Consider the following 26267-nt stretch of genomic DNA (forward strand, 5'->3'; position numbering starts at 1 on the left):
AAGGATAGAACTCAAAGCTATAGTAATTAGGTTCCTAGAATTTGCAAGTAGATGTAACCTTAGAGAACTGGCCTCTAATTGAGCCAGAAAATAATTTATTACTAAGTGTCAAATCCATACATGACATGATGATAAAATGAGTTAATCAATATTAGAAAATATATGATCTGGTTTAATTTCTAGTTCATAGAATCCTAAGAGTCAAGAGGATTCTTAAGAGATCACCTAACCCAATATCACTGCCAATGTAAGAACTTCTGTGAAACCCCTGGGATCACTAGCTACATGGGACTTTTAGGCTGTAGGTTGTAGCTGGGAACGGGCAGTTCTATATTTGCTATAAATTTTGTTTTTCTTTAAATGTCAACCCTTAGTCTTAGGTTTTTTAGGAAAACAGTAACTCACTTCATAAACATTTATAGCAAAGCTTATACATGCTTACCACCCAATTTAGGAATAATATCTTTGTCTGAAATGTAAGAATAGTAAATTATCAGTATAAATTCCTCCATAGGAAGGAATAGCTCCTGTTCATACTACATAAATACTTCTTTACAGTAAACACCATGTTATCTTGTAATCTTTTTATTTCTGCCTTAAGCAGAGTGTCTTGTGTGTATTACATTTTCAAATGTTTGTGGAATGATGAATGAATGCAATGAGTGAACGAACTAAAATGAAATGAAATGAATGCCCATACTTAAAAATAGCTATTAGCTGATTTTTTGCCTAAATTATGAGTTCAGAAAGGAAAAATACTCAAATATCTGAAATATTTCTCTAAAACTTTATTTCAAAGTTATTCACCTCACCATTAATAAGGTGTATGGTTAATGCTCTGTGCCAGTATTCCTGGCCTGCCCATTGCCAGCAATGGACTTTGAGAAAACCCATTTCCTGGCACCCAAAAGTTAAATTACTCTCTTCAAATCATACCAAACTCTCAATACTTGCAAAAGTATTTCATGCACCATTTTCCCACCATTCTTTAAATCTGAACTTACATTATTAATCTACATCAGTGGATGTTAAAATGAAGTCATTTTAACAAATTATGACTGTACAAATCAAACTATTACTAGTTAATATTAGACAAGAGTATCTTACAAACACTACATTACACATTACCTTGCAATCTTAAACATTACATTTCATATTTATGTGTGTTTATTTTAGATAACTGAAACTTCACAGAATTTAACAGCAAATGACATTTAAAAAATTTAGTTCTGTACATTAGTTCCAACTATCTCTATTTTACAATCTATAAGGCTCATGTCATAGTTCAGCACCGAAAAGACCTACAAAACTGTCTAAGCAATCTTCTTATTCAACCCATGTGATATGTTTTGTTTGTTTTTATTTTTTAAGGTCAAAGTCTGAGAAAATTCTTTATTAATCCTACTTCCAGACCTTGAAGTGGAATACTCCTTTTGGCTAGTCAGACTATGTAAAAACTTCAGTTGTATCTTCTCATTTTCATTGAACAGATAGGCTCCTCCCCCACCAAAAAAAGGGGGGAAAGAATTCGTTTATTCCATGAATTTAGGTTGTCAGTCTTCAAGTTGAATTTATAACACCAAAGCATCGGAAGTAACTTAATAATGACCTGTTCCATCCTTCCTTTCCATTTTAAATTTTTAAAAAGACAGCCAGAAAAATATATTTTAAAATAAGGTACAAAGAAGGATTGCAATAACAAACTTATTCATTACACACCTTCAGTAACATCTCAGTGCTGTTCAATACAATCCACCATGAACTGAGGAGCACACCTAGAGCTATAACCACAGCTCCCAAATGCACCATGTTTTCTGTACCAGAAACCTGCTCAATGGTAGTGTCTCTCTGTTCAGAAGTCATTACAATAATTTTTGTCACTGCTGGCCTAAACTTAAAGCAACATTCTGAATTCCAGAACCAGTATTATCATCCCAAATCTTCTTCCTCTTCAAGATTTATCAACTTTAGAAAAAGGGCATGTTTGTCTTCTTGCCAGTTTCTAACAAGGTCCGTGCATATCACATTTTAAGACCACATTCCCCAAGCTAGAAACGTTTTTAAAGAACCACAGGTACTTTCAGTAATCTTATTTGTTCAAAGTATAAAATTCTTACATGTTTAAGAAAATTTAAATTAGAGACTGTACCTCTGTTTTCTTCTGACAGAAGCACATAATTCATTATACCATGTTTAAAAACTAAACTTCATGCATGCAAATGGCCAGAGAGGTATGAAGTTTTACAGAGCCCTTAACATCATTCGAGCACACATGGCATTGGCTAGACCAAACAGGAAGCATGTCAGCAAATTGAGCAAAAAGACTTTCCCAAGAACAAGTTTTCCAGGCTCCATGTCAGTCACATAAAAATTTAAGCAACAGGTAATCCTTTAAAATTGTCCCCAGACATCCCATTCCTCCACCCGTTCCCATACCGCCCCCCATCCCACCCCTTCACTGAACTCTTACACCTCACAGAATATCTTAATGTTCCCCATTACTAATGACAGCTGCGTCAGGTTCTGCTGCTGTGGCAGGTAGTCTTGGCACTTTCTTAGCAGGGCTTGGAATATGCTAAAATGAAGAGAAAAAAGTTGTTGGCCCTTATTATTTTTTTTTTCTCCCAAGAATCATGGCACTAATTAAATTTCCTGTAGAGAAACTAATACAGGACAACTTTGGAGAGGATTATGCTAGATTTATATTCTATATAACTTTTCGTGAAGGGAACTAAATACCCATTCCTCACCTTACAGTGAATTTATTATACAACTATCCATATAGCAAGAGAGAGGAGAGACACGCAGAGATCCACCATACAGAGCATTTTACTTGTTACATCTTATATTTGCAACTCACACACTGGTGACTTGACTTGCTATCTAATTTATATAATAGCAAGGAACAAGACTATGCATTTACCAAAGTTGTGATAAGCAGATAAAATAAATAACTTCAAGGTTACAAAGTCCTTTGTTTGAAACCTGGATTCACCACTTATAAGCTATGATCTTGGGCAAGTAATTTAACTTCTTGGAGCCTTGTCTCCAAAATGGGGATAGTATCATTTACAAATCACAAGGATGTTGTTGTAAGGATTAAATAAGAAAATGTTAAGTAACAAGTGCCTAGCATGTAATAGGAATTCCAATCCTAGCTATGATTGTTATTTCTTGACAATTGGGAGATAAATCTAATCCTAAAGACCTTGCTCTGAATTCGGTAAAGAATTTTTCTGCTTTACTGACATTCCTTTAAGTTGCTAAATCTCACTTAGGTCTCCTAACCCTGAGATCTGGGGGTGGAAACTTTTTACAATGCCAAAGAATAAGACTAACACAACGAGCTTTATTTACCTCAGTTGCTGTGTTTGAATGCACCAGTCCTACTCCTTCATCCAAAGTGTCGTCATTTGGAGATGGGCGCCGAGCATAAGTTCTCCTGTGCTTTTCATCTACTCTAACTAGGTACCATGTTCCTTCAAAGAGTGAATCTATTGAACCCTGGGGAATATAGTTGACTAAAGGAAAAGCAAAAAATACCTAAAATTAGTTATGACATACAATTCATCTGATAATAAAACTAAAGAAGTTTCATATATCCCTACAATTTTTTCACTGGCATCAGATTAGTACTGAATAAAGCCTTGATATCCTTTATCTCATAGGTAGCATCTTTAATGTTATCATATCCCTCCAATAAACTTTTGGGCTTATTTAAACACAATTTAATATTTTTACCCAAATGATGGGTGTCCTCTCTGAGCTGCATGTTTTCAGCAAAGACATCTGGCGCCACACAAGTTCTTGAGTCTAGCCTTGATTTAAGATCACACAAACTTGCTGTTATTTTATCAAGAGCAGATCCTAAAATAGTAAATAATGCCAACATTAAAAGACTGAAAAACATTGCAGGCCCAAAAGAAGCCTAAATAAAATCTTGCCAAATGAAAAAAAAAAATAACAACTTTTCATTTCTTTTAGAACTACTGGCTATTGTTTAGTTAAAAGATAAGATGGCATCTATTTGACAAACTCCCTATGACCTATGACTAGACATTTATTCATTACTAGCCAGTAGAAAAGTTAGGAGATACATGGAATCTGAAACTATAAATAACTTGTCTATAGTCAATCCATCCATGGTATAATTTTAAAGTAATGCCAAATTTTCATCAGTTTTTCTCTGTTTTTGCTCCTTCCTGCTCAGGGAAGGCACAAAAGTTTCCTTTAGTATAGGCAAGACCATAAACCTATGAAAATTAGATAACAATCCTACTCCTTATTCTGTTAAAGCAGATTTTTAAGGTAGAGAGTAAAAATATGGCTATTTTGAAAGAAGTAATGGAGATTAAAATGTAATGATCTATGAGACAGATTCAAATGTTTACTTGAGAAGTTCACTAAATCAACCTCACCACAGTAGGTGCTCAATACATTCTTACTGAAAGACTTAGCACTTACCTGGTGTGGCATCTTGTGTGACTTTAAGAGAGTACAGGGTGGCAGCCAAGCCAGAACCATAAGAGAACACTCCAATTCTCTTCCCTGCCAATTGCTGAGGTGAGTACCTGTGTAGGGGGCAAAAACAGTTAAGAAGTTTAACTGATCCAAAGCTACCATGTGTGGGAAGCTATACAGGCAGGAATAAAAATTCAAACTATAGGTTAAAGTAGGGATCTAACTTAAAGTTTCAATATTACGGAAAGTTTTAATATTACGGTAAGCAGACTGAAAATAAGGGTTTTTATCTTTTGGGAAATCATGGGGATTATGTAAGTTATTATACCACAACATAAGTTACTTCAGCAACCAGGGATTTATGGTTCAACTATAGGTCAAGAATAATAAAACCATGAAAATAGGAGCCAGGAAAGCCAGTTTGCAATTAACAAATACTTCTGGAAGAACTGTAACATCAACCCATATACCTTTTAAGTCAAGGAACAATAGCAGATCAGAGAGGCTGATTGTGATCTACCAACAACGCGCCTGACATGAGATTTGGTCTTAGAAATCTAACATACCCAAATGAGGGGGATAAAGCAGGTAAAATTTATACTTACTGTGCTAAAACAGAAGCAAGGGAACCATATACTGAAGATGTGTACATATTCCCATTTTGATTTGATACAAGCAAGGATGCCTTTGTTTTCTGATTAAAGAGTTCAGAACTAGCCTTCATAAATGCCTTTTCCACATCTCTATCAAAGTAGGTATCTTCTAATTTAACATCTCTGAAAGAGTTACCCAAAAAAGATAATTTTATAGTGTTCGAAGCCTATGTTTTTATTACATTAGATAGTGAGCCTAATTAATATTAAAATGCGTGTGTATGATTCCATTTTCCCATTTATTAAAAGCCAAGTAAGAGCATGCTGATTGCTACAGAAGACATACAGTTATACATATATGGTCCTTTTTCTCAAGAGTTTTTATAATCAAGTTAAGATTATTTGATACAAATCAGTTAATGGATCCACTAAAGCTTTATTGTCACCAAATAGAATACTATTTCAAGTCCATAATAATGTCTATTTAGTTTTAAAAAAAAAGTCATGATATTATAGGAGCTGAGTCTTAAAAGTCAAGTAGAATTTTATCAGATGGAAAAGGGACATAGGCAGGAAGAAACAGAATGAGTTTAACATGCATAGCATGCTAGGGAGCCTAAAAAGTAAGAAAAACATCAGTGGAGTATGAAAGCAGACTTCAACAGCGGCAGTGTGCAGGACGGATATGGCACAGGGGCTACAGAGAGGCTGCTGCTGTGAATATAGGGACCCGTGCAATTGTTTTATCGTGGTGAAAACTGGAACGGAGATAGGAGGAAATCAGAAAATTTGAGTAGAAATGACTGAAGAATTCACATAGGTAAGCTACCACCTCTATGGGACTCAGTTCCTTCACTGATTAGACCAGATGACTTCTAAGACCCTTTGGAGTCTAAATTTTTCAGGTCTGTACAAATAATAGTTTAATAGATATAAAAATGCTCTAATATAGAAGTGAAAAAAATCATAATAGCTCCTCTTACCCAAAGGCTTCCAGACCGCTATAGATACTATTTTTATCTCTGTTCTGATCATTAAGGAAGTCATTCAGCAACATCCGAGCTAGAGATTTCTGAACCAGTTTACAATATGGTGAGTGAAAGATCATAAAGCCAAAATCATTCAAAGTAAAATCTTTATCATTTCCCTCTGAAAGAAAAAGAGAAGTCCAAGGAAACTATGAAATTCTTTTAAGTTATAAAATTTTTAAGTTTAAATTTAGAATAAGGCTAGGATGTTTTTATCTCTTTAAACAGCAACCAAAAATACACTGTATAATAAAATTTCTCTGTAGTTTAAATACATATTAAAAATGACATCCAGAGATGGAACAACATATACTACTATATCACTGATTTTAAAATTTAATAGTCATAACACATTAGCAGTTTATGTAATCAATTGAGTGGGTCAGAGTAGTATTTTTTTTTTAAATAAATTAGAGTATTTTAAAAAAATGAAACACAGTAGAAAAATAACAAATTGCATAACTTGCAGCATGGGTAAGTAATTTCATGACACTTTTAGTTTAGCACACATATACAATGAAAAATGTACATCTTACTGTGGGTCCTAATAAAAAAGTTAGAAAAAAATCACTGTCCCATTAATACATACTCATAAATAGTATGACATTTTGCATACTGGAGATTTCCTCTTATCCAGAGCCACTATATTCCTTAATATTTGTTATTAAATATTGTTTTTAATCCTCTCTTACAACCTCAAAACAGCAAAGTTGGACTATGTAAAAAAATATACTTTACACGATACCGTGTACCGAGATAGCATTAATTCAAATACTGTCCTTTTCAATGCCTCAAGAATTTTTTCAGGGTTAAAGATTAAGATTGATGATAACAGTGAAAAAGCAAATAGTAATTCACTGGTCAAGTAAGAAAAGATTATTGGCAAAGGGGGATCACTTCAGTAGTTTATTTTCATTACAGTTTTCTATGAATCACAGTTGTAAACTAAAACCTTGTTAAAATACCTCTCTCAAAAGATGAACAAAATTCAAGTTACTTTCATTTACTCCATTTTGACTTTCTAATGAAGGATAAATCAATCTATGCATTTTTACAGAGATATACTCATTTCCAAAGTTTACTTCTCCTAAATTATACATTCCCCAAAAACTATGGAAAAATGTTTGGTAGATGAGGAAGAAATGGTAAAAGGACACTAATGAAGGATGCCCACAAAGTAGTTCTTCATCAAAGACATCCAGGACATTACACTGCCCTCAAGAGATACCAAAACCAAAGAAATTGAGTGAAACCCACCTTTCTGCCACTGGGCACGGATCTTTTTGCAGTAAACAGAATAGCAGCGGTCTAACGCACTGAGGTAGCACTGTATGGAGAGTTTTCCATCTACTATAGGATATTCAGAGAGCATATCAGGTTTGTAAAAGTCATAGGCATGTTGCATATGTGTCCCACGAAGCCCTAGTAGAATCAAAAGGAAGATGTCTATGTATTTCTGCTTCTTGATGTTTGTATGTTAGTAAATACATTGTGTTATCTAAGGATCTTCCTTACATATTTAATAAACTCTCACCCTCTGCAGTATAGAAATCCCAAGGTGAAGCCAATATAATTGATTTTTTAAAAATTTTATTTATTGGCCAGGCTCAGTGGCTCATGCCTGTAATCCTACCACTCTGGGAGACTGAGGTGGGAGGATTGCTTGAGTTCTGGAGTTGGAGACCAGCCTGAGCAAGAGCGAGACCCCCTCTACTAAAACTAGAAAAATTAGCCGGGTGTGGTGGTGCATAACAGTATCCATGGACAATCCTATGGACTTTGATATAACTTTCCATGCAAGTCTCACAAATCTAACTAGGAGTTCATAGTAGCTCTACTGAACTGAAGACAAATTAAACTTGCCAGTGACTATGAGCAAGTTACTATATAAATTATTACTTAAACCCTACTTTAACCTATTTTATTCCTCTGTAAGTAGGAATGACACCACCTACCTTATAAAATTGCTTAAATAAGATAGAACACATAAAGCACTTAGCAGACAGTGGCTGCATTTAATGAACACTCAATAAGTGCCCTATTTCTATTTTCCCCTTTCTCAGTATATTGTGCTAATAAAAAAAAAAAAATGCTTTCCCAAACACTCACCTCGTTCAAAAATTAAAGGAGCATGTGGCCCGATTAGCATAGCTACAGCTCCAACTCCACCTGTAGGTCTAGCATTTCCTGTGGCATATACAGCAATATCTCCTGCAACTACCAGGGCATACCGTCCTGAAAAATATTTTTTGTTATTTCACAAGTTGGTCAACACTATAAATATCATATATGTAAAACTGAAGACTATTACATTTTCCTCAGAAAATGCTTTCTCCATCTTTGATAAAGAAAGAAAATGTTCTGACTAAATTTTGAATAACATAACCAAGTCACAATTTAGGTAAGTTAAAAGTCATAGCTATCCTTCTGAATATAGTCAAACAAGTAGCAAAAGTTTGCATATTGCATTAAAAGGTCCTTTGGGTCTATTCATCCTCAAAAATATTTTTTTAGGGGAAACAGAGGCATGTAACATACCATCCCAAGAGCTGGACTCAATCCAGTTAACAGCATTAAAGACAGCAGCTGTGCCTCCATAGCATGCATTAGTTGTATCAATTCCTTCTATATCTGTATTCCCAGATTCCTCAAACAGCTGCATCAAATTAGTCTTCACTGACTTTGATTTATCGATGATTGTCTCTGTTCCAACTTCTAGTCGCCCAATGCAATCATAGGAAAGGTTATTTCTCTCCATAAGATTCTGAACAACAGTCATGCAAAGAGAGTTGATATCTTCTCTATCAGTGCAGAAGCCCATCTTGGCCTGGCCCAAGCCAATGGTATACTTTCCAGCATCTACACCATCATATTTTTCCAACTCTGCTTGATCAACATATTGAGAAGGAAAATAGATCTCAAGGGCAACAATTCCCACATCTTTTGGCCAGCAAGCTTCTGCATTCAAAGGAAGTGACCCAGGCATGGTGAAAGAGCTTTAGAAAGAAAAACAGAAAAAAACATTGTTTTAGGTTATAAATTGCTGATTTTCAAGTTCAAACAGAGAAATAGATATTAAGAGTTCAGCAATCACATGAAATATTAGTTTTGTTTCTCTAAGTTTAGTATTTAGAGTAGTCAATTGTAAATATGTGAAGTGGAAATTATTAATATTATATAAATGGAATACTTGCATTTAAAATTATAGTCTTTTAGAAAGGCTTCCACTTTATTCAAAACTGAGTGTCATTATATTTAAAACATGAGTAAACAACATGCAAATAAGATTCTTCTATATTGTAAAGAGCTCCAAGATAAAATACAATAATTTAGAAATATGACTGACAAATTAGAATTCAATTATGTGACCTATTCCTGACCGCCCAAAAAAGTTTATATAAATCAGTCATTTATTCATCATAGTTATATTGATTATTCACAGCTATTGACTTTATTTATGTGACTTTACTGCAGGATTCATACCGGGGTTAAATGCCAACATTCTATACTTTCTAACAGCTAATATATAGGTGACAAATAATCATAAAACCACAAGATATCACTTATCTTCTGAATAAGGGGAAAAATCTGGTAATTTAAAAACTAGTATCCAGTTTTCATATTATCTATGTGGCAACTAACTCTTAGATAGTTCTTAAAACCACTCCCTCTTTTTAAAAAAGGTACTAAAAAGTTGGATTGCTGCCACACCATGAGGACTTTCAGTAGTGTCTAGATTTACTTACCAACAGTAACAAAAACTGGTAGCCACTCAAGACCATTGCTATGTGCCCACAGGCAAGGCATTTAACCTATCAGAGCTTCAATTTCTTTAGAGGTTAGGAAAAGAAAAATCTATTCTAAATATATCAAATAAAGGGGGGGTTTAATACAGGGAAATGGTTACAAACTTTGGGCTCGGCTAGAGGAACAAAGGGGTAAAGGTTAGTGATTCAGATGCCATAGACCACATTTCTGCTTCATCTACCAGTACTAGCACTTCTGCTGCTCACCTGAATCCAGAGACCCCAAATTCCCACTATTGCTGCTGCCACTGACAAGAACAAGAAGCTCCATTCTTCCCAACTTCTAATCTCTCAAGTACTTCCATCAGCATCCTAACCAGAACCCAGCACCATAGGAATTAGTGAAATGTAGCTGTCAGGCTTTGAAGAGTGGTACAGCCCCTCAGCTTTTTTCTTTTTCTGAGACAGAGTCTCACTCTGTTGCCCGGGCTAGAGTGCCATGGTGTCAGCCTAGCTCACAGCAACCTCAAACTCCTAGGCTCAAGCGATCCTCCTGCCTCAGCTTCTGGAGTAGCTATATATATTTTTAGTTGTCCAGATAATTTCTTTCTATTTTTAGTAGAGACGGGGTCTCGCTCTTGCTCAAGCTGGTCTCGAACTCCTGACCTTGAGCAATCCTTCCGCCTCAGCCTCCCAGAGTGCTAGGATTACAGGCGTGAGCCACCATGCCTGGCCAGCCCCTCAGTTTTAAGAGAAAGAATCCTTTCCATAGCTAAAATTCTACAATTCAATTTCCTTTTTAGGTATGACATAATTAGATGACGATACTTGGAGGTGGCAGAATTTCAGCTTTTCATTGACCCAAAGGTCTTGGCTTATGGAAGTCCTCGTTTAACGTTGTCAATGGGTTCTTGGAAACTGTGACTTTAAATGAAACAAAAAATAAAACAAAAAACCCAAAATAACAAAAAATCAATTTTTTCATCAACATTATAATGAAACCACATTAAAGGAAATGATGTTATTTGAGGAGCTGTTGTACATATTTCACTTAAAGTCAGTTTCCAAGGACCAATCGATGACATTAAGGACTTACCACACACTAAAACCTAAAAAAAAAGCTCCTAGAAACATAATCACAAAATCTAAGTTAAAGGTCTTAAGGGATACCAGTTGAATCTTCCTTCTAAATACAAGAACGGTATTCATTTTTTTCCCATTCATCCAGACAATGTCAACATGTTACATGCTAAACATCTGGGATGTGTTTAATGGAAGATTTCCTTATTTCCTCAAATAGTCATTGTCTTGTGGGATAGTAAGATAAAAACACATAATAATAAACAGTTAACAACATAGTCACTTTATACTATGGAGCAGCAGTCCTCAACCTTTTTGGTACCAGGGACCAGTTTCATGGAAGACAATTTTTCCACAGATGGTGTGAGGGGGGAGGGGGGCAAATGGGGATGGTGGCGCTCTGTGGCCCAGTCCCTAACAGGCCACAGACTGGTATTGGTCCCTGGCCTGGGGGTTGGAGACCGTAGTTACAGAGAACTTCCTGAACCAGCCTAGTGGTAGGGCAAGGAGTATAAGGAAGGCTTCCTGGTTACAGGTGCCTAACTTGAGTCTCAGGAATAGACCAGGAGTAATCAGTAAAAGCACTGCAGAAACAGATGGTAATAGAATATGATCTTCAACGAGGTGTACAGCATGAACAAAGGCACACTACAAGGAACTATAAAAAGTTTTACTAATTTACTGGAATGAAACGTGAGCCCCTGTGAGTAAAACTAGGTCAGGAAAACTAGCTACGGTCAGGTTATAAAAGTTCTGGTATGCTGATGATGGGAGCTTTAAATTTATCTAGAAGATAATAAAAGACCATCAAAGAATTTCAGAAAGGAATAATGTAGTCATATTAGCTGTCAGATCAGTGTTTTTCCAACTCTGGAGTCAATTTAGTGGATGGCAAACATTTAAAAAAATGAAACAGAAAAGAATAATCGGATTGCATGGCACATAGAATATGTAAGGATTTTTTCATGAAACTTTTGTTTCAATTATTCCTACATATACTTGGTTGCAATATAAAGTATATTTCTTAACTGGGGGCCACAGTTCAAAAAAGTTTGAGTATCACTGTTTTATAGTTGCTGGTGCTTAGAGAATGAATTTGAGTTAGGAAGCTGATACAGTGGTCCAGATAAGACATAGGTCATGAACTAGAGCGATTACATATGGGCTAAAGAGGAATAGCTTCAAAAAATATGGAAGCAAAAAATTGGCAGAAATTGTGATTGATTAGATATTAGGAAAAGGGGAGTGTCTAGGCTGATACTCAGATTTTTAGTCTTAACTGTGCCTATAACTTGATAGGCACACTGTTGGATACACTAAGTGAACAGGGAGGCACCTCTCTACTTTGTTCTACTCTCTCTTCTTCCACAAAAACCCTGTTTCCTTTTGTTCCTTCTGTCCTTTCCCTGATAAGTGCAGTTCAGCCAAACCATTACTCAGAACTACCACTGAGAAAGTGAAGAAGAGCACAGGTTTAGACAAGCTGCCTGCGTTACTGTCATTTCACCAACACCAACACATTTTTCCAGTTAGGCCTTTCTATCTACTTCTGTCCTACATGAGACTTTACACAGATTCTTAACTTTGGCTTACGTCTACACTAGAAAACACACAAAGAAAATTACTCTAAAATCAACAATCAAGGATAAATGCTAAATATTACCAAATCTTTCCCCATCCCACAACTACTTATCTATATAACCCTCTCTCTACTCTCAAATTATTCTGTTCACTATCTCAAAATATTTAGTGCTTTCTTCAACGACCCATCTCTTGCTTCTGCTTATTCAAATCCTGAATAGCCCTAGATCATATAGATCTCATTTCACTCATGAAACCTTTCTAAACCAATCAACCTGAGAGTGTTCTTACCCTCTTCCACACTTTTTTCCTTAACATTTCTGAAATCAGCATCCCTCTCACAATTGCTATCAGACAGAAGGCAGTTATGATGCTGTCATTGCTTATGCATGCAAAAATAACAAAACTGCCAGCATCAACACTTGCAGGTGATGGTCAACAGCCTGAAAGGAATTCCCAGAAACAATACCAGAGCATCTTTTCATCCATAGGAACCAAATGGTCTGGGGAGGGAGTAGAAGGTGGTGAATCCCCAAGCAGCAATCAAAAGTAGGCTGGCTTTGCATAATTTGCATAATTGCAAAGCCAAAGGCCAGCACCAAAGCCTTTTTGTCCTTTTATGGACTCTTCAGATAACTGCTATATTACCAATACTCTTGGTGGTACAGAGGATATTGTACGGAAAATTACAGATAACAACAACTTTGAGTCAAAAAACAATTCAGAAGAGGCAAATTCTAAATACGGAAAATTTAGTGATTCCGTAATGTGTTTTTTTCACTTGTAATTTCCTTTTTATTGAATGTGCAAGAGAGATATATGACAAAAATCTATGTTTAACTCTAAAAGCTCTTTTGATAAGTACAAATAAAAATTCTAAGTAACCAAAAAAAAAAAAAAAGCATCATATCTTAATTTACTTGGCAATGAAGCATCTTAAATTTATTGCATCCTAGATTCTTTAGATAGTATGAAATACAGCACTCAGCGCTTCTATTGTTTCACTTCCCAAATAATATCTGTATTATGGACCGAATGTTTGTGTCCTGCCAAAATTCATATGTTGAAGCCTTAACCCTCAATGTGATAGCATTTGGAGATGGAGCCTTGGGGAGATAATTAAGTTTAGAGGAAGTCATGAGGGTGGGGCCCTCATGATGGGATTAGTGCCCTTATGAGAAGATATCAGAGAGCATTCTCTCTCTTTCTCTCTCTCTGCTTCATGTAAGGACGCAGCAAGAAGGCAGCCATCTGCAAGCCAGGAAGAAAGCCCTCACCAGGGACCAACCATGCTGGTACCCTGACTTCCAGCTTCCAAAACTGTGAGAAAATAAATATCTGTTTAAATCACCTATATGGCACCTAAGCAGATTAATATAGTGTGGTCACTTAACTAAGTCTAAGCTCCTCGAAGTCTCCTCATATCTTACTTTTGCATGCCCCATTTTACCAAGCATAGTATATATACTGCTACTACTCAATTCCATAATGTGGAGAGGAAACAAAAAAAACCTCTAAGCACACAATCTATTATATTTGCCAATTATATCCTCTTAACCCCTAAATTACTGGTCATAGTTCTGTACTCAATATAAGAAAAACAAGGTCATCACCAACATTCAGGGACTGGAGCATAAAGAAGGATTAAGGGAGGCTCATTCTAGTTAAAGTCCTAAAGCTGGGGAAGGTAAAGATAAGGCCCCTACATGCCTACCCACTTCATCTTCAACTCCCTTTCTGTGTCTCAAACTACTAATAAAATGGAAGACTACTGATTTTCTGGATGGCAGGCACTTGAAATGTTTAACATCTATCCTCACTCTGAAGCCTCAGCAGAAACTCTTCCCGTTAATTTTATGGTAATCTAAAGTTGGTATCCACTTTGGTACAGTGAAGTTGAAACAAAGAATAAAAGAACTGTCTAATGTCACTAGGCACAGATGCTAAATTTACAGTAAAATAAAATTAAGTACTGCACAGGCCACAGGAAAGAGCTCCATAACTAGTGTTAAAAGAAAAAGACCAGTCCATGTACTTATAAGCTAGGTACTTCTCCTACATACTACTTCCTACACACCAAAGTAGAGGCAGTAGGAGCAACCACCTTCCCAGCCTTTCCCACAATTAAAGAAGCCTTTAGAATTCTTTTCAACTCTTCAAACTGCTTTAAACACGCTGTGATGGGACAGTGTGATTTTTCCCTGCCTAGCCCAACAGCTTGTAATGCTTTTGGAAATAAAATGGACAAAAGTATTTATCTTTTTAAAAGATAAATATCTTTTTACAAACCAGTTTGTAATATACTCGCTCACTAATAAATTCAGTGAAGACTTTCAAGAGTACCATGTAGCAACACTGGCTACATATTTAATCGTCCCTACAATGCTTATAAAATTCACTATAAAAAAATATAGTGCTAGGCTTCAATTACAGACTTAATCTATATTTGTCATAGTCAGTTCTTTGCATTACAATACTTATGAAATGAGGTTTAACTCTATTACTCTTAAACCTCCTAGAGGTTAAATACGTGACTTGTTTCATTTGAAAACAAATAAAAAAATGTAGGTTAGCTAAAATAACCCACATACACACCAAATTCAAAGTGAATCATGACTCTGACCTTAATGTGGAAAAAAAATTTTTGCATTGTCTAACTAAGTCAACATTACTCATTCTCTCAGGGTTTCTGATAGCCAATGTGTTATCATGTTCTTGGTAAAAAGCCATCTAATTCGAAATATTTAGCTGTTGGCTGAAATTGAGGGAGAAAGTGATTAAGTAGAGAGGAAAATTAAAACAGGGAAGTAATTGCTTCCATGGCATTTAGAGGAACAGAAAGCTGATAGAGTTTTTGGTCTAAAATGTTACTTTTATTTATCCTATTAATCATGTGTTCTTATGTTTTCCTCTCAAATGCTCTCTGAAATAGGCCAGATATAAATTAGGAAAAAAAAAAAAAAAGACTAGCTAAAGGTCTGTGGTGCTCACATTATGGTGTTAACTCTTTATGCTGTCAGTGAATGGGCTATTCTGATTAATTCACTATTCTAAAAATAAATATAAAAATTTTCTACATAGAATACAATTTTTAAAATCTGACAATTAAAAAATTACCCACATATATTTTTAATTTTTTTGCTGATAATGTATTTCATTTTTCAGAGTATATTCACAATAAAAAGTCTAAGCAGGATAATGAAGATTCTGTTATTTGTAATAAAATATATAAATTTTCTTTTTAAATTCCATCTTTGAAGTGAAGGCTCACCCCCTCTGGTGGACAAAAGGAGCTCCATGGCTTATTTCCAGAGTGGGCAAAGCAAGATAAGGAAGCCTTATTATCACGTTTTGAGTGCTTCCTGCTTAGGATACAAAAAGGATGAACATAATCCTCTGAAAATAAATCTTGAAATGAAAGAGAAAGAGGAAAGGGAGGCAAATTAGCTGAGGATCCAGGTACAAGGGAAGTCCTGACCTTGCTTCTCAATGGCTGTGTAAGGGAGGGACTGACAGTCGCCTGGACTATTATGCCAGGCTCCTAAATGAGCTCTGCCTCTGCTCTCTCCTCTGTCACAGGCCAATAGTTATCTTTCTAAAATATACATCTGATTGCTGTCAAGCTGCTTCCCTAATCCAAAATGTTTCAAAATCTCAAACTTTTTGAGCATCAACATAATGCTCAAAGGAAATGCTCACTAGAGCATTTTGGATTTAAATTCTCAGAGTAGGGATGCTCAACTGGTATGTTTTCTGTAAATATTCCAAAATCCAAAATCCTGAACACTTCTGGTTCTAAGCATTTCAGTTAAGGGATACTCAACCTATATTTCAAACACTGCCAAGTTTCTCCTCTATTGTTTAGGCTCAGCCTCTTTGCACTAGACAAGGAGTTTTGGAGAGCAGGAACTACACTTTGTTAATCTTTGTGTCCCTGGTACTCAGGACATTGTTTGGTATATTGGTATGTGCTAAATGTTGAATAAATGAAACCTTACTAGTCTTCTAATCTAAAATCAGTAACAACCATAGGAAATCATCATTTAAAATTTAAAAAAAAACAGTATAATAAGAGAAGTGCTCCATGGCAATATGAAAAAGCAACAGGTACAAATAATTAGATTATTGGTTCAAATACATTTGCAATTACTATCCATTCTCACATAATTTTAAACATTTATCCACAGCCCAGATACATTATCTTTTGAGGTTGTGATTTAAAAAGTGCTATTGGCAGACATGCTTATCTGTGATTGCTTCTGATTATATTATATAGTTTATGTAATTACCATTTTATTATCTATACTTTTTCTCTTATGAGTGAATGCTAATTTTTAAAATTAGTTTCTAGATTTTAAACATTAGTCTAATAAACATAAGTCTCCTGAAGCATTATGGTATTAACTAAAATTGAAAGATAAGGTATATGAACTAAAAAAAAATCTTAAGGCTTCCCCACTACTGGCTAACTGAATGGGCCCCCTCCCGGCCAAAGAGATATCCTATATCCTAAAACTAAATTGCCTGCCAGGGGGATATATCCTTCGTGATTCATTAACAGGCCTAAGGCTAAGCAAGACAAACCTGTAGGTTCTCAATTTACACAACAACTAGGTCTGGTAGCTTATCTCTGATTAACAGACTTACTTATCTTAAAACATTCCAAGCCTTTAGACAAAGCTTCATGTCTTTAACCAATTACAAGTCAAAGGCTGTTTAAACCCACCTATAACCTGTAAGCCGCCTTCCACTCTGGCCAAACCAATGTATGCCTTCCTTGTATTGATTTATGACTTCACCTGTAACCTCCATCTCCCTGAAATGTATAAAACCAAACTGTAACCCAACCACTGCAAGGCCACTTGCTCAAGGCTTCTTGGGCATGGTTCCAGGTCATATTCCCCAAATTTGGCTCACAATAAACCTCTTTAAATTATTTTTACAGAGTTTGGCTTCTTTTCCATTGACAGGTATAACTTTGAAAAGGGTTTTAAGAATGTGTGGCACAAACAAATGCTTATTTGCTCTAGGATAAAAATCAAATTTCCCCCTTCCATTAAAGAGGAACACTTTCCTTAAGCAGCATGACAGGATGCCATACCTGTGTGAAGGACACAGAACTGCAGTCTCCAGGTCTGTCACTCTGTTTCCTCCTTCCGGCACTAGGAATTTCAAATAAGAACTTCTTTTAAAGTCATAAATCACTACCCGAATTCTAATATTATGACTTCGATTGAAAGTGAGTTAAAATAAGCATTTCCTTATCCGATTACATTACATAGAACAGAGTTTGACATTTGCTTAAAGCTTATAAAAGCTTTTTTTCCCCCTTTTTTAATTAGCCCTTATAGTGGTAGGTTCAATTCTAGTAATGAACCAGAAGCCCATATCACCAGTTTAGGTTTTAAACCAAGGTTTTCAAGAATTAGCAGGAAGGAATATAAATAAGTTATACTGGGGTAGCAAATTTCTGGAGCAAAGAGACCTATATGTTTAAGAGCTTATTCTGCATTTACAGGCTTGTGGCTTTTGCAGCAATTTTGGGCCTCAAATTCCTCATCTGTAAAATAAAGCTAATATACCTGCCCTCCCCAGCTCCTTGTGAAGGACTGTAGAGAAGATAAAAAATGTGAAAAATGCTTTGTAATATAAAGCACCAATACATTGACTATTATTATCCTAGTTCTTATTAGTATTTTCCAAACAAAATAAAGGTATCTTTCTAGCAAGACCTAATTTTCATTTATTTATTCTAATGCTCATATTTTCAACACTGCCATCTTTACCCTCTGCAACGTTTTAGAAAGTTATTTTCCCCCTCAGTGTTTAAGTTAAAAAAATTAAGCATTTAGACAAAGGGGCATTAAGCTTGATTATCATTTAAATTAAGTGGAAGTAGTTCCTTTTACTTCATTAACTAAGTTTACTTTCCCTCCCAAAAAAGAAAGAAATCTTGAGTTCTGTAGGAAAAGACAGGCTACTATGTTCCAAGAAAGTCTCTTGGATTATAGCATTTATATACTTTGAGAAAATGACTTTTGTTCTCTATTATGCTGTTGCCCTCTGCAAATTAAGCAGACCACAGGACCAGTTCTCACTGGTAGGGGAAAAAAACATGATTCCCTCTCCACGTTGAGACTACTTAAATAACTTAATATTTCTTCTTAGCCGGCACGGTGGTTCATTCCTGCAATCCTAGCACTCTGGGAGGCCGAGGCGGAAGGATTGCTTGAGCTTAGGAGTTCGAGACCAGCCTGAGCAAGAGCGAGACCCTGTCTCTACTATAAATAGAAAGAAATAAGCGAAACTAAAAATAGAAAAAATTAGCCGGGCACGGTGGCACGTGCCTGTAGTCCTAGCTACCCAGGAGGCTGAGGCAGGAGGACTGCTTGAGCCCAGGAGTTTGAGGGTGCTGTAAGCTAGGCGGACACCATTGGCACTCTAGCCCAGGCAAGAGAGTGAGACTCTGTCTCAAAAAAAAAAAAAAAAAAATTTCTTCTTGAAGTCACATATGTATATGCATTTGATGCTACTTGTGTCAAGGAAATTTCCCCTGAATTGCCAATATTGCCTCTATTTTGATTATTTAAATTGGAAAGGGAGGTTAAGTAGGAGAGAGACAGAGAAAGAGCACTAGAGCGAAGAAAGAAATAGAAAAGAAGATTTAGAGAAGACAGCTATGCTACTTAAAGATAATATGATCACAGCCCACTGATCACTTGTGAAAGAAACTCAGAGGAGAAAGAGGCTTGGAGACCAGAAAAGGAAATACAGGCAGTAAACGGCACTTTGGGGAAGAACCAATCAGAGCAGGATTAGGCTTTCTGTTCTCTTCTGCAGTTGCTGGGAGGGTTATCTATTGTTTCTTTTTTTTTTTTTTTTTTGAGACACAGTCTCACTGTGTTGCCCAGGCTAGAGTGCCGTGGCGTCAGCCTAACTCATGGCAACCTCAAACTCCTGGGCTCAAGCGATCCTCCCTGCCTCAGCCTCCCGAGTAGCCACCATGCCCGGCTAATTTTTTCTATATATTTTTAGTTGTCTGATTAATTTCTTTCTATTTTTTAGTAGAGACGGGGTCTCGCTCTTGCTCAGGCTGGTCTCGAACTCCTGAGCTCAAACAATCCGCCCACCTCGGCCTCCCAGAGAGCTAGGATTACAGGCGTGAGCCACCGCGCCGGCCGGGTTCTCTATTCTGACTAAACCAGTACTGCCAAAGTCTCAAACAAGACATACGCTTATTTCTAACAGGTCTTTTCAGAGCAAGTGATGGAAGGAAGCAACATGGGTCAGGAAGCAATTAATGAATACCAAATAGCCAGCAGGTTACTAAAAAGTATGTTTGGAAACTCCCTCCTAAGATGCAATATAGACATTTTGAGTTTGGCAAAGACTAAAACTCAAGAATGATTGAGACTGCCTGGGGCCACTTGGGTTCATATAATGAGGGTTTCTTCCGGAGTTTACTCAGTGTTCTGAATTTCTCCCCTGGCTCCCTCCTTAGCCTTGATTCAAACAAGTGGTTGGAGAAGTTCATCCAGTACACATTTTGGTACATGATAAACTGTAAGCAGGTACCTGCTGATCTTTCTCACTGTTACAGGAGAGAAATCCAGGAAATTGAGAATGAGTTAGCAACCCTTCCTCCTTAGGAGCAAGCAAGCAAAAACTGTTAAAGAAAAAAAAACAAACAAAAAAAACACTTGCCTATACCTGCATACTCTGTTGTAGTTCCCCAAGTAAATGACATGGACATCCCTGCCTCCCTCTAGAGTTACTAGTCTGCCTATCAGAGATTCTGTTCATACTTTAAGCCCTTATTCTAAGCTGCTTCTTCCAAGGAAGGTTTCCTAGATAAATTACACAGAAAATAAGTTTTCTAATCAAGAACCTATACTCCTACGCAGGTATGTCATTCATACCCAAGTCTTCATAGCCTACTTTCTATGGAAAACTAGCAGTCTTCTTACCCATACTGGATTCGTAGACTACTGTTGGGAGAGAGGCTATATTTTTATTCTTTTGAAATTCCTTTGAGATTTTGTAGTGAAGGGCACTCAATGCCATGTTTTGAGTGGTTGAATTTGGAGTTGTAACAACTAGAGGACAAATCTCACAGATTCAAGGACTTGTAGAAGCCCTCACTAGTTAAGTTCTTTTTGCTTATCACTCTTGAAATGAACTGCAGCACCAGATTGTATCAATGAGTTTAAGGAAATTCGCTCTCTACTGTTACTGTTAAAAGCAAATGGCAGAGTTCAATTGTTCCCAGATCCTAATCTGAAAAATGTAAGGAGACCAAATGGAATCAAAAGAAGTATTTGCTGGTTTTACAATCATTCCCATATGCACCCACATATAACCACAAACCCTGCAAAGATGAAGACTGCGAGCTTTGAAAGATTAGCTTCTCCTTTACGGCTCTAACTACACTCAGCTGACAGACATCAAGTGAGCATTAATACATGTCAAAGCATTAGAATGAATAGATTAAGAATCTAGTCCTAGAACCCTCTTATTAGATTAGATAACATACTTCTCAACCTTTTTAAGTTATGCCACCTTCTCGAGAAACAAAAATATCACACCCTTCTATGATATTGGCTTCGTAGTAACCCAGCATACAATTATAAGATTATATTCCTTTCTCAACAAAACTAATTAGAGATTCTGATATATATCTCATCAAGCTCCCCCAACCACATCTCCCCACATCCAGTTCTACAGGATTATGGGAAGACCCAACCAGGTTTTAAATCATTCTAGAGGACCCTGGAAACCCATGTTACAGTAGCATCTGGAGTTTTGCATTTTTTCTGAAAAAAGCTATCTGAAATCTAAGTCAAAAAAATCTCGAAATCAATTCCACAGTTAATACCTTTAATCCTAGCACTTTAGGAGGCCGAGGCAGGAGGATTGCCTGAGGCCTGGAGTTCAAGACCACCCTGAGCAAGAGCAAACGAGTCCCCATCTCTACTATAAATAGAAAAAATTAGCCAGGCATGGTAGTGCGTGCTTGTAGTCCCAGCTACTCGGGAGCCTGGGGCAGGAGGATTGTTTGAGTCCAGGAGTTTGAGGTTGCAGTGAGCTATGATGATGCCACTGTACTCTAGCTCAGGTGACATAGCAAGACGCTGTCTCAAAAAAAAAAAAAAAAAAAAGAGAAAAACAAAATTAAAAGCAAAGCCCAAATAACATCGCCTATGGCTCCAAACATAAAGTATCCTTTTACACCTCCTTCCCCCACAGCGCTGGACACACCTTCTGAGAACTGGGGTTACTGACAACGCTAGAGTTGAACTGAACTGATCCAGAATTGAATAAAGGGCAAACTTACAAACTTAGGAAAAAAATATCTACAAAGGTAGACACAAAGAAAGCCTTTCCATCTTCCCATAGGATGTTATCCCTGACCTCCTCCACACAAAAATAACTGAAATTTTAAAATAATGTTTTGATTAAAGAACACAAACTGCTTACATGTCTCAAGCTACAAAGACCCACTGGCACAGATACATGTTAAGGACTTTCAATCTGCCTCCCCTCTAATAGAATCTGTGCAATAAAAGTTCAAAACCCATCTCAGAAGGAAAAATCTGTTAACTATAGGAGCACTTCCATTTGTCTTAATTTTGTTGTTTATCTTGTCATTGTTTTTCATTATTCCTCCCTGAAATAGAGTAAACCAGAACACATCACTGTACTGCAGCAGGTCGGCAAGAGCATCAGTGAGAGGGAGGGACTGCAGAAGGGGTAAGCAGTGAAAGGAGCCAGTGATGTTCTAAGGGCAAGCATGACAAGAAGGGTCACCTTCACATTACCTATTCCCCAAATCCCTCCTCCAGAGTGGGTCAGAATAATCTCTTTTCTACCACTAGTCAAGGCCAGACGCATGTTTTCCAAGACCCCATATAATTAGCTTTGAAATGTCATTAGCTTAACCCAACACACCTAATTGCTTGAAGGCTCTATAGGTGCCTGCCCATTACAACATTATATCACCTCAGGCTGTTACTGAAACTTACTAGCAGGAGAGAGTTGCAATCGAGGAAACCTGTTTTTAAAAAGGTGACCATAAAAAAAATACGGAAGGGAAGTGAGAGGCAGTGATCTGTGAGATCTGAAGCAAACACAGACCGAAACTGTCCAGAGCCCCAGTACTGAGCAAGGTCTAAATCACTGCTGTGATGCTTTCCCGAACCTGAGCTGGGGAAGAAAAGTAATGCTCTCCACCTCCCTTCCATCAATTCTCTGTATGTGGCAGCAGGAAGACACACCCCATGCCAACCTACCAGTCTCCATCTAAGGAGGAGCTTCCCCGTCCTTCGGTGCCCACCCTTAACCCAAGGTTCTGGGAACGCCCAGGCAGCCCATCTCGCTGCTCTGACCCTCCAGACACCCCCCAATCCCCTCTTGGCGGTCACAGCCACCTCTCTGGCACCTCCAACTCCCATGTCATTAGAACACCTATCCCTCAACGTCCTTTCACCTTCTCCCCTCCGACTCTCCTGTCCACACCAGTGTCCTTGGCCCCTTCTCAGAACCGCCATGGTCGGCCCAGGTCTCCGGCAAGGGAGGTCCCGCCCGGCCCCCTCCCACGGCAACCCACCCTGCCGGGCCAGGTCCACGCCTCCGCCCTGACCCGGAGCCCGAGCTCCTTCGGGCCTAGTCAAGGACACCGCCTCCTTCTGGCACATAACCCGCCCGCCAGAGCCTCAGCAGCCCGGCTCTCCTCCCCGGCACGGGACACTCACCTAAACGTGAACGAGCTGTGGCGGAGTAGAGGAAGCGAACCGCAAAAGGAGAGTACGCGGCGCCTCCCCTCCGCCACCAGCTTTATAGCCGCCAACCCATCCAACTCCGGCACCGCCGGGAGTCGGTGGGAGGCGGGTCAGTGGCTCCAGCCGCCAATAGCGGCCTGCAGATACCCGGTCAGCGCCCGCCCCCCAATCCGGCTTCTACCAATAGTAAGGAAACTAGAGGCTGTGACTCGCTAGAGTTTTCCCTCGTGGCTGAAAGGGCGGGGGAAGGGGCGGGGACAAAGTCGGAGGGCCGAGGAAGTGGGGTGAGAGAGTGACGTAGGGTGGCACGAGAACCCACCTACCAATGACGGAGCGGCGAGAGACGGCGAGAGCCAACGGGAGCGGAGTGAGAGGTTCTCCGACCAATTAGAACTAAGTGGGAGGAGATGAGGGCCAATGGGGACTCCGCGTCCCACCACTGGAGAGATGGTCAAGTGTGGCAGGCGAGTTGGTCCCTGCCTGAGAGTGTATCAGGTTGCCTAGCAACCAGAGCTAGGCTTCACCTGAAAGATTTCTGAAATATTGTATTTGATTTGATTCAATCTTAACGTTTTCTAGCAAAGTGTACCTGGATTACAAGTTGGAGCCAGATACTTCACCTAGAATTTGTAAGTTTGTAAATATTCTGAATACCCGATTTGTAAATATCCAATATTGTCACCTCTATTTAAAATTCCCTTAAGTTAAAAAAAATTGCTGTTGGGACCATTATTCCTAACTAAACCTAAGATAGTTTAGGGTTAGGCATCAGTGAGGAGGGTGCAAAACATTGCCTGAGAAGTGATGTTGATCCTGAATTCAAAGATTTTTGCTATCCATGCACTCTGAGGAAGGGACTCCCTTTGGCCTGTTCCCCATTGTATATTCTGAGCTTGATATGTGGTAGGTGCCAAATAAAAGACTATTGAAAGAAGGAAGGGGCCCATAATCCTCCGCATAGTAAATCCATAGGATAAGGACTGCCTAGATCCTCTAGAAAATAGAGAGGAAATCACTGAAATACCATTTAGAGGAATCCAGAGGAGTTATGGCCTTACAATTAACTCTGCCTCTGCCTGGTCTCCTAGTCAGAGAAAGAAGCCGTAATACTTAGCTTTGGTGGGGGCCCATGAGCAAGACTCAGAGTTGCTTGTGTCTCTTCCCATCTCAGTTTCTTTTTTTTCTTTTTTTTGAGAAAGAGTCTTGCTCTGTTGCCCTGGGTAGAGTGCAGTGGCCTCATCATAGCTCAGTGCAACCTCAAACTCTTCTTCTTGCCTCAGCCTCCTGAGTATCTGGGACTACAGGCTCTTGTCACAACACCTGGCTAATTTTTCTATTTTTAGTAGAGATGGGGTCTTGCTCTTGCCCAGGCTGGCCCATCTCTGTTTTGTTACCAAGAATGCTATTGATAAGGGGTCATTGATAATTCTGTGCTTCATACAACTACTGTTATGTGAAATTTATTATCCAGGGAGGCATACATTGGTTTGGCCAGAAAAGGTGGGCCATCTTGAAGTGGGGGCTTACAGGTTATGGGTGAATTTAAAAATTCTTTGGATTGTAATTGGTTAAAGACATGAAGCTTTGTCTAAAGGCTTGGAATGTTTTAAGGTAAGGAGCTGTTGTTTATCAGAGATAAGCCACCAGACATATATTTGTTGTGTAAATTGAGGACCTGCAGGTTTGTCTTGCATAGCCTTAGGCCTGTTAATGGGTTACAAAGGATGTCTTCAATAAGGGAGGCAAGGCCGGGCGCGGTGGCTCACGCCTGTAATCATAGCTCTCTGGGAGGCCGAGGTGGGCGGATTGTTTGAGCTCAGGAGTTCGAAACCAGCCTGAGCAAGAGCAAGACCTCGTCTCTACTAAAAATAGAAAGAAATTATCTGGACAACTAAAAATATGTATAGAAAAAATTAGCCGGACATGGTGGCGCATGCCTGTAGTCCCAGCTACTTGGCAGGCTGAGGCAGGAGGATCGCTTGAGCCCAGGATTTTGAGGTTGCTGTGAGCTAGGCTGACTCCACGGCACTCTAGCCCAGGCAACAGAATGAGACTCTGTCTCAAAAAAAAAAAAGAAGGGAGGCAGGCATGATGAGGCATGTCTAATCTCCCTCCTCCTGGCAGGCAATTTAGTTTTGGGATATCCCTTTGGCCACGAGGGGGGTCCATTTAGTCAGCCAGTGGGGGGGTAAGACTTAAAATTTTATTTTAGTTCACACCGCTATACATGCTAACCTAGGGAGAGACATTCTCAGTAGCAAAGTGGCAAAGTATGTTGGAAATGGAACCATTGTGAAGTGGTGGTATAAGTTACTTGGGGGAAGAAGACCTCTCAGTAAAGGTTATCACTCCATAATATAGCACATGGCACTCATTCTGTTCCAGAATCAATGTCATTTCATACCTATAAAGTAGATAACAAATAGAAAGAGACATGTTGCCTGACTGTGATCAACAGTAATTTGGGGTGAGAGTGGGGGATTAAAATTCTTGGCATATTAGAATGTGTGGAAAGTCAATAAGGACAAACACAAGAAAGAAAATAGAGTCCTCAGAAAGAAACAGCAAATAATTTCAACTCCAGGAGTACAAAATAGGAAATGATTAGCCAAATAATCATGAGGATGACTATCTTATACAACTGGAAATTTCCACAAGGCACAGGCTGTCTTTTTGATCCAATTAATCTTCAATTAAGCAAAGTACACATTATTGATTTGGGGCAAGCTTAGCAATGGATAACAAAATGGGTAAGTAATTAGATTTAGAACATCCCAATTGAATTTTAAAACACCAAACTCTGGGATCCTGTGAAATACAAAAGTAGATTATACCAGCCTACACAAAAGTCAGCTGTGGCCCATGTAATTGAGGACAAAATATACATATATTTATGATGCAAAAGACTGCAAGTTTTTTGAGCCGTGATTGATACAAACACAGTGAAGCCAATGTCATACTTGAATGTGCATCTTAAGACATATTAAAATACATGTTTTA

General features: G+C 38.1%; 1 protein-coding gene across 2 annotated transcripts; it reads right to left on the reverse strand.

Annotated features, from left to right (window-relative positions):
* Nucleotides 1-766: 766 nt before the first annotated feature.
* On the reverse strand, nucleotides 767-23397 carry HMGCS1 (3-hydroxy-3-methylglutaryl-CoA synthase 1 (soluble)). 2 transcript variants are annotated; one of them, XM_012664793.1, is made up of 11 exons: nucleotides 23241-23382; nucleotides 17591-17651; nucleotides 8621-9078; nucleotides 8192-8317; nucleotides 7340-7504; nucleotides 6038-6203; nucleotides 5067-5237; nucleotides 4465-4571; nucleotides 3742-3867; nucleotides 3358-3521; nucleotides 767-2575 (listed from the first exon to the last, which is right to left on the reverse strand). In XM_012664793.1, the coding sequence occupies exons 3-11, from the start codon at nucleotides 9066-9068 to the stop codon at nucleotides 2486-2488; spliced, it is 1563 nt and encodes a 520-aa protein (XP_012520247.1). In that variant the 5' UTR covers nucleotides 9069-9078; nucleotides 17591-17651; nucleotides 23241-23382; the 3' UTR covers nucleotides 767-2485. The 2 variants fall into 2 exon arrangements, with proteins under 2 accessions (XP_012520247.1, XP_012520248.1); XM_012664794.1 differs by lacking the exon at nucleotides 17591-17651 and having other exon boundaries at nucleotides 23241-23397.
* Between the last annotated feature and the right edge of the window lie 2870 nt (nucleotides 23398-26267).

This window comes from Propithecus coquereli, unplaced genomic scaffold (genome assembly GCF_000956105.1).
Source record: "Propithecus coquereli isolate 6110/MARCELLA unplaced genomic scaffold, Pcoq_1.0 Scaffold91, whole genome shotgun sequence".
NCBI lineage: Eukaryota > Metazoa > Chordata > Mammalia > Primates > Indriidae > Propithecus > Propithecus coquereli.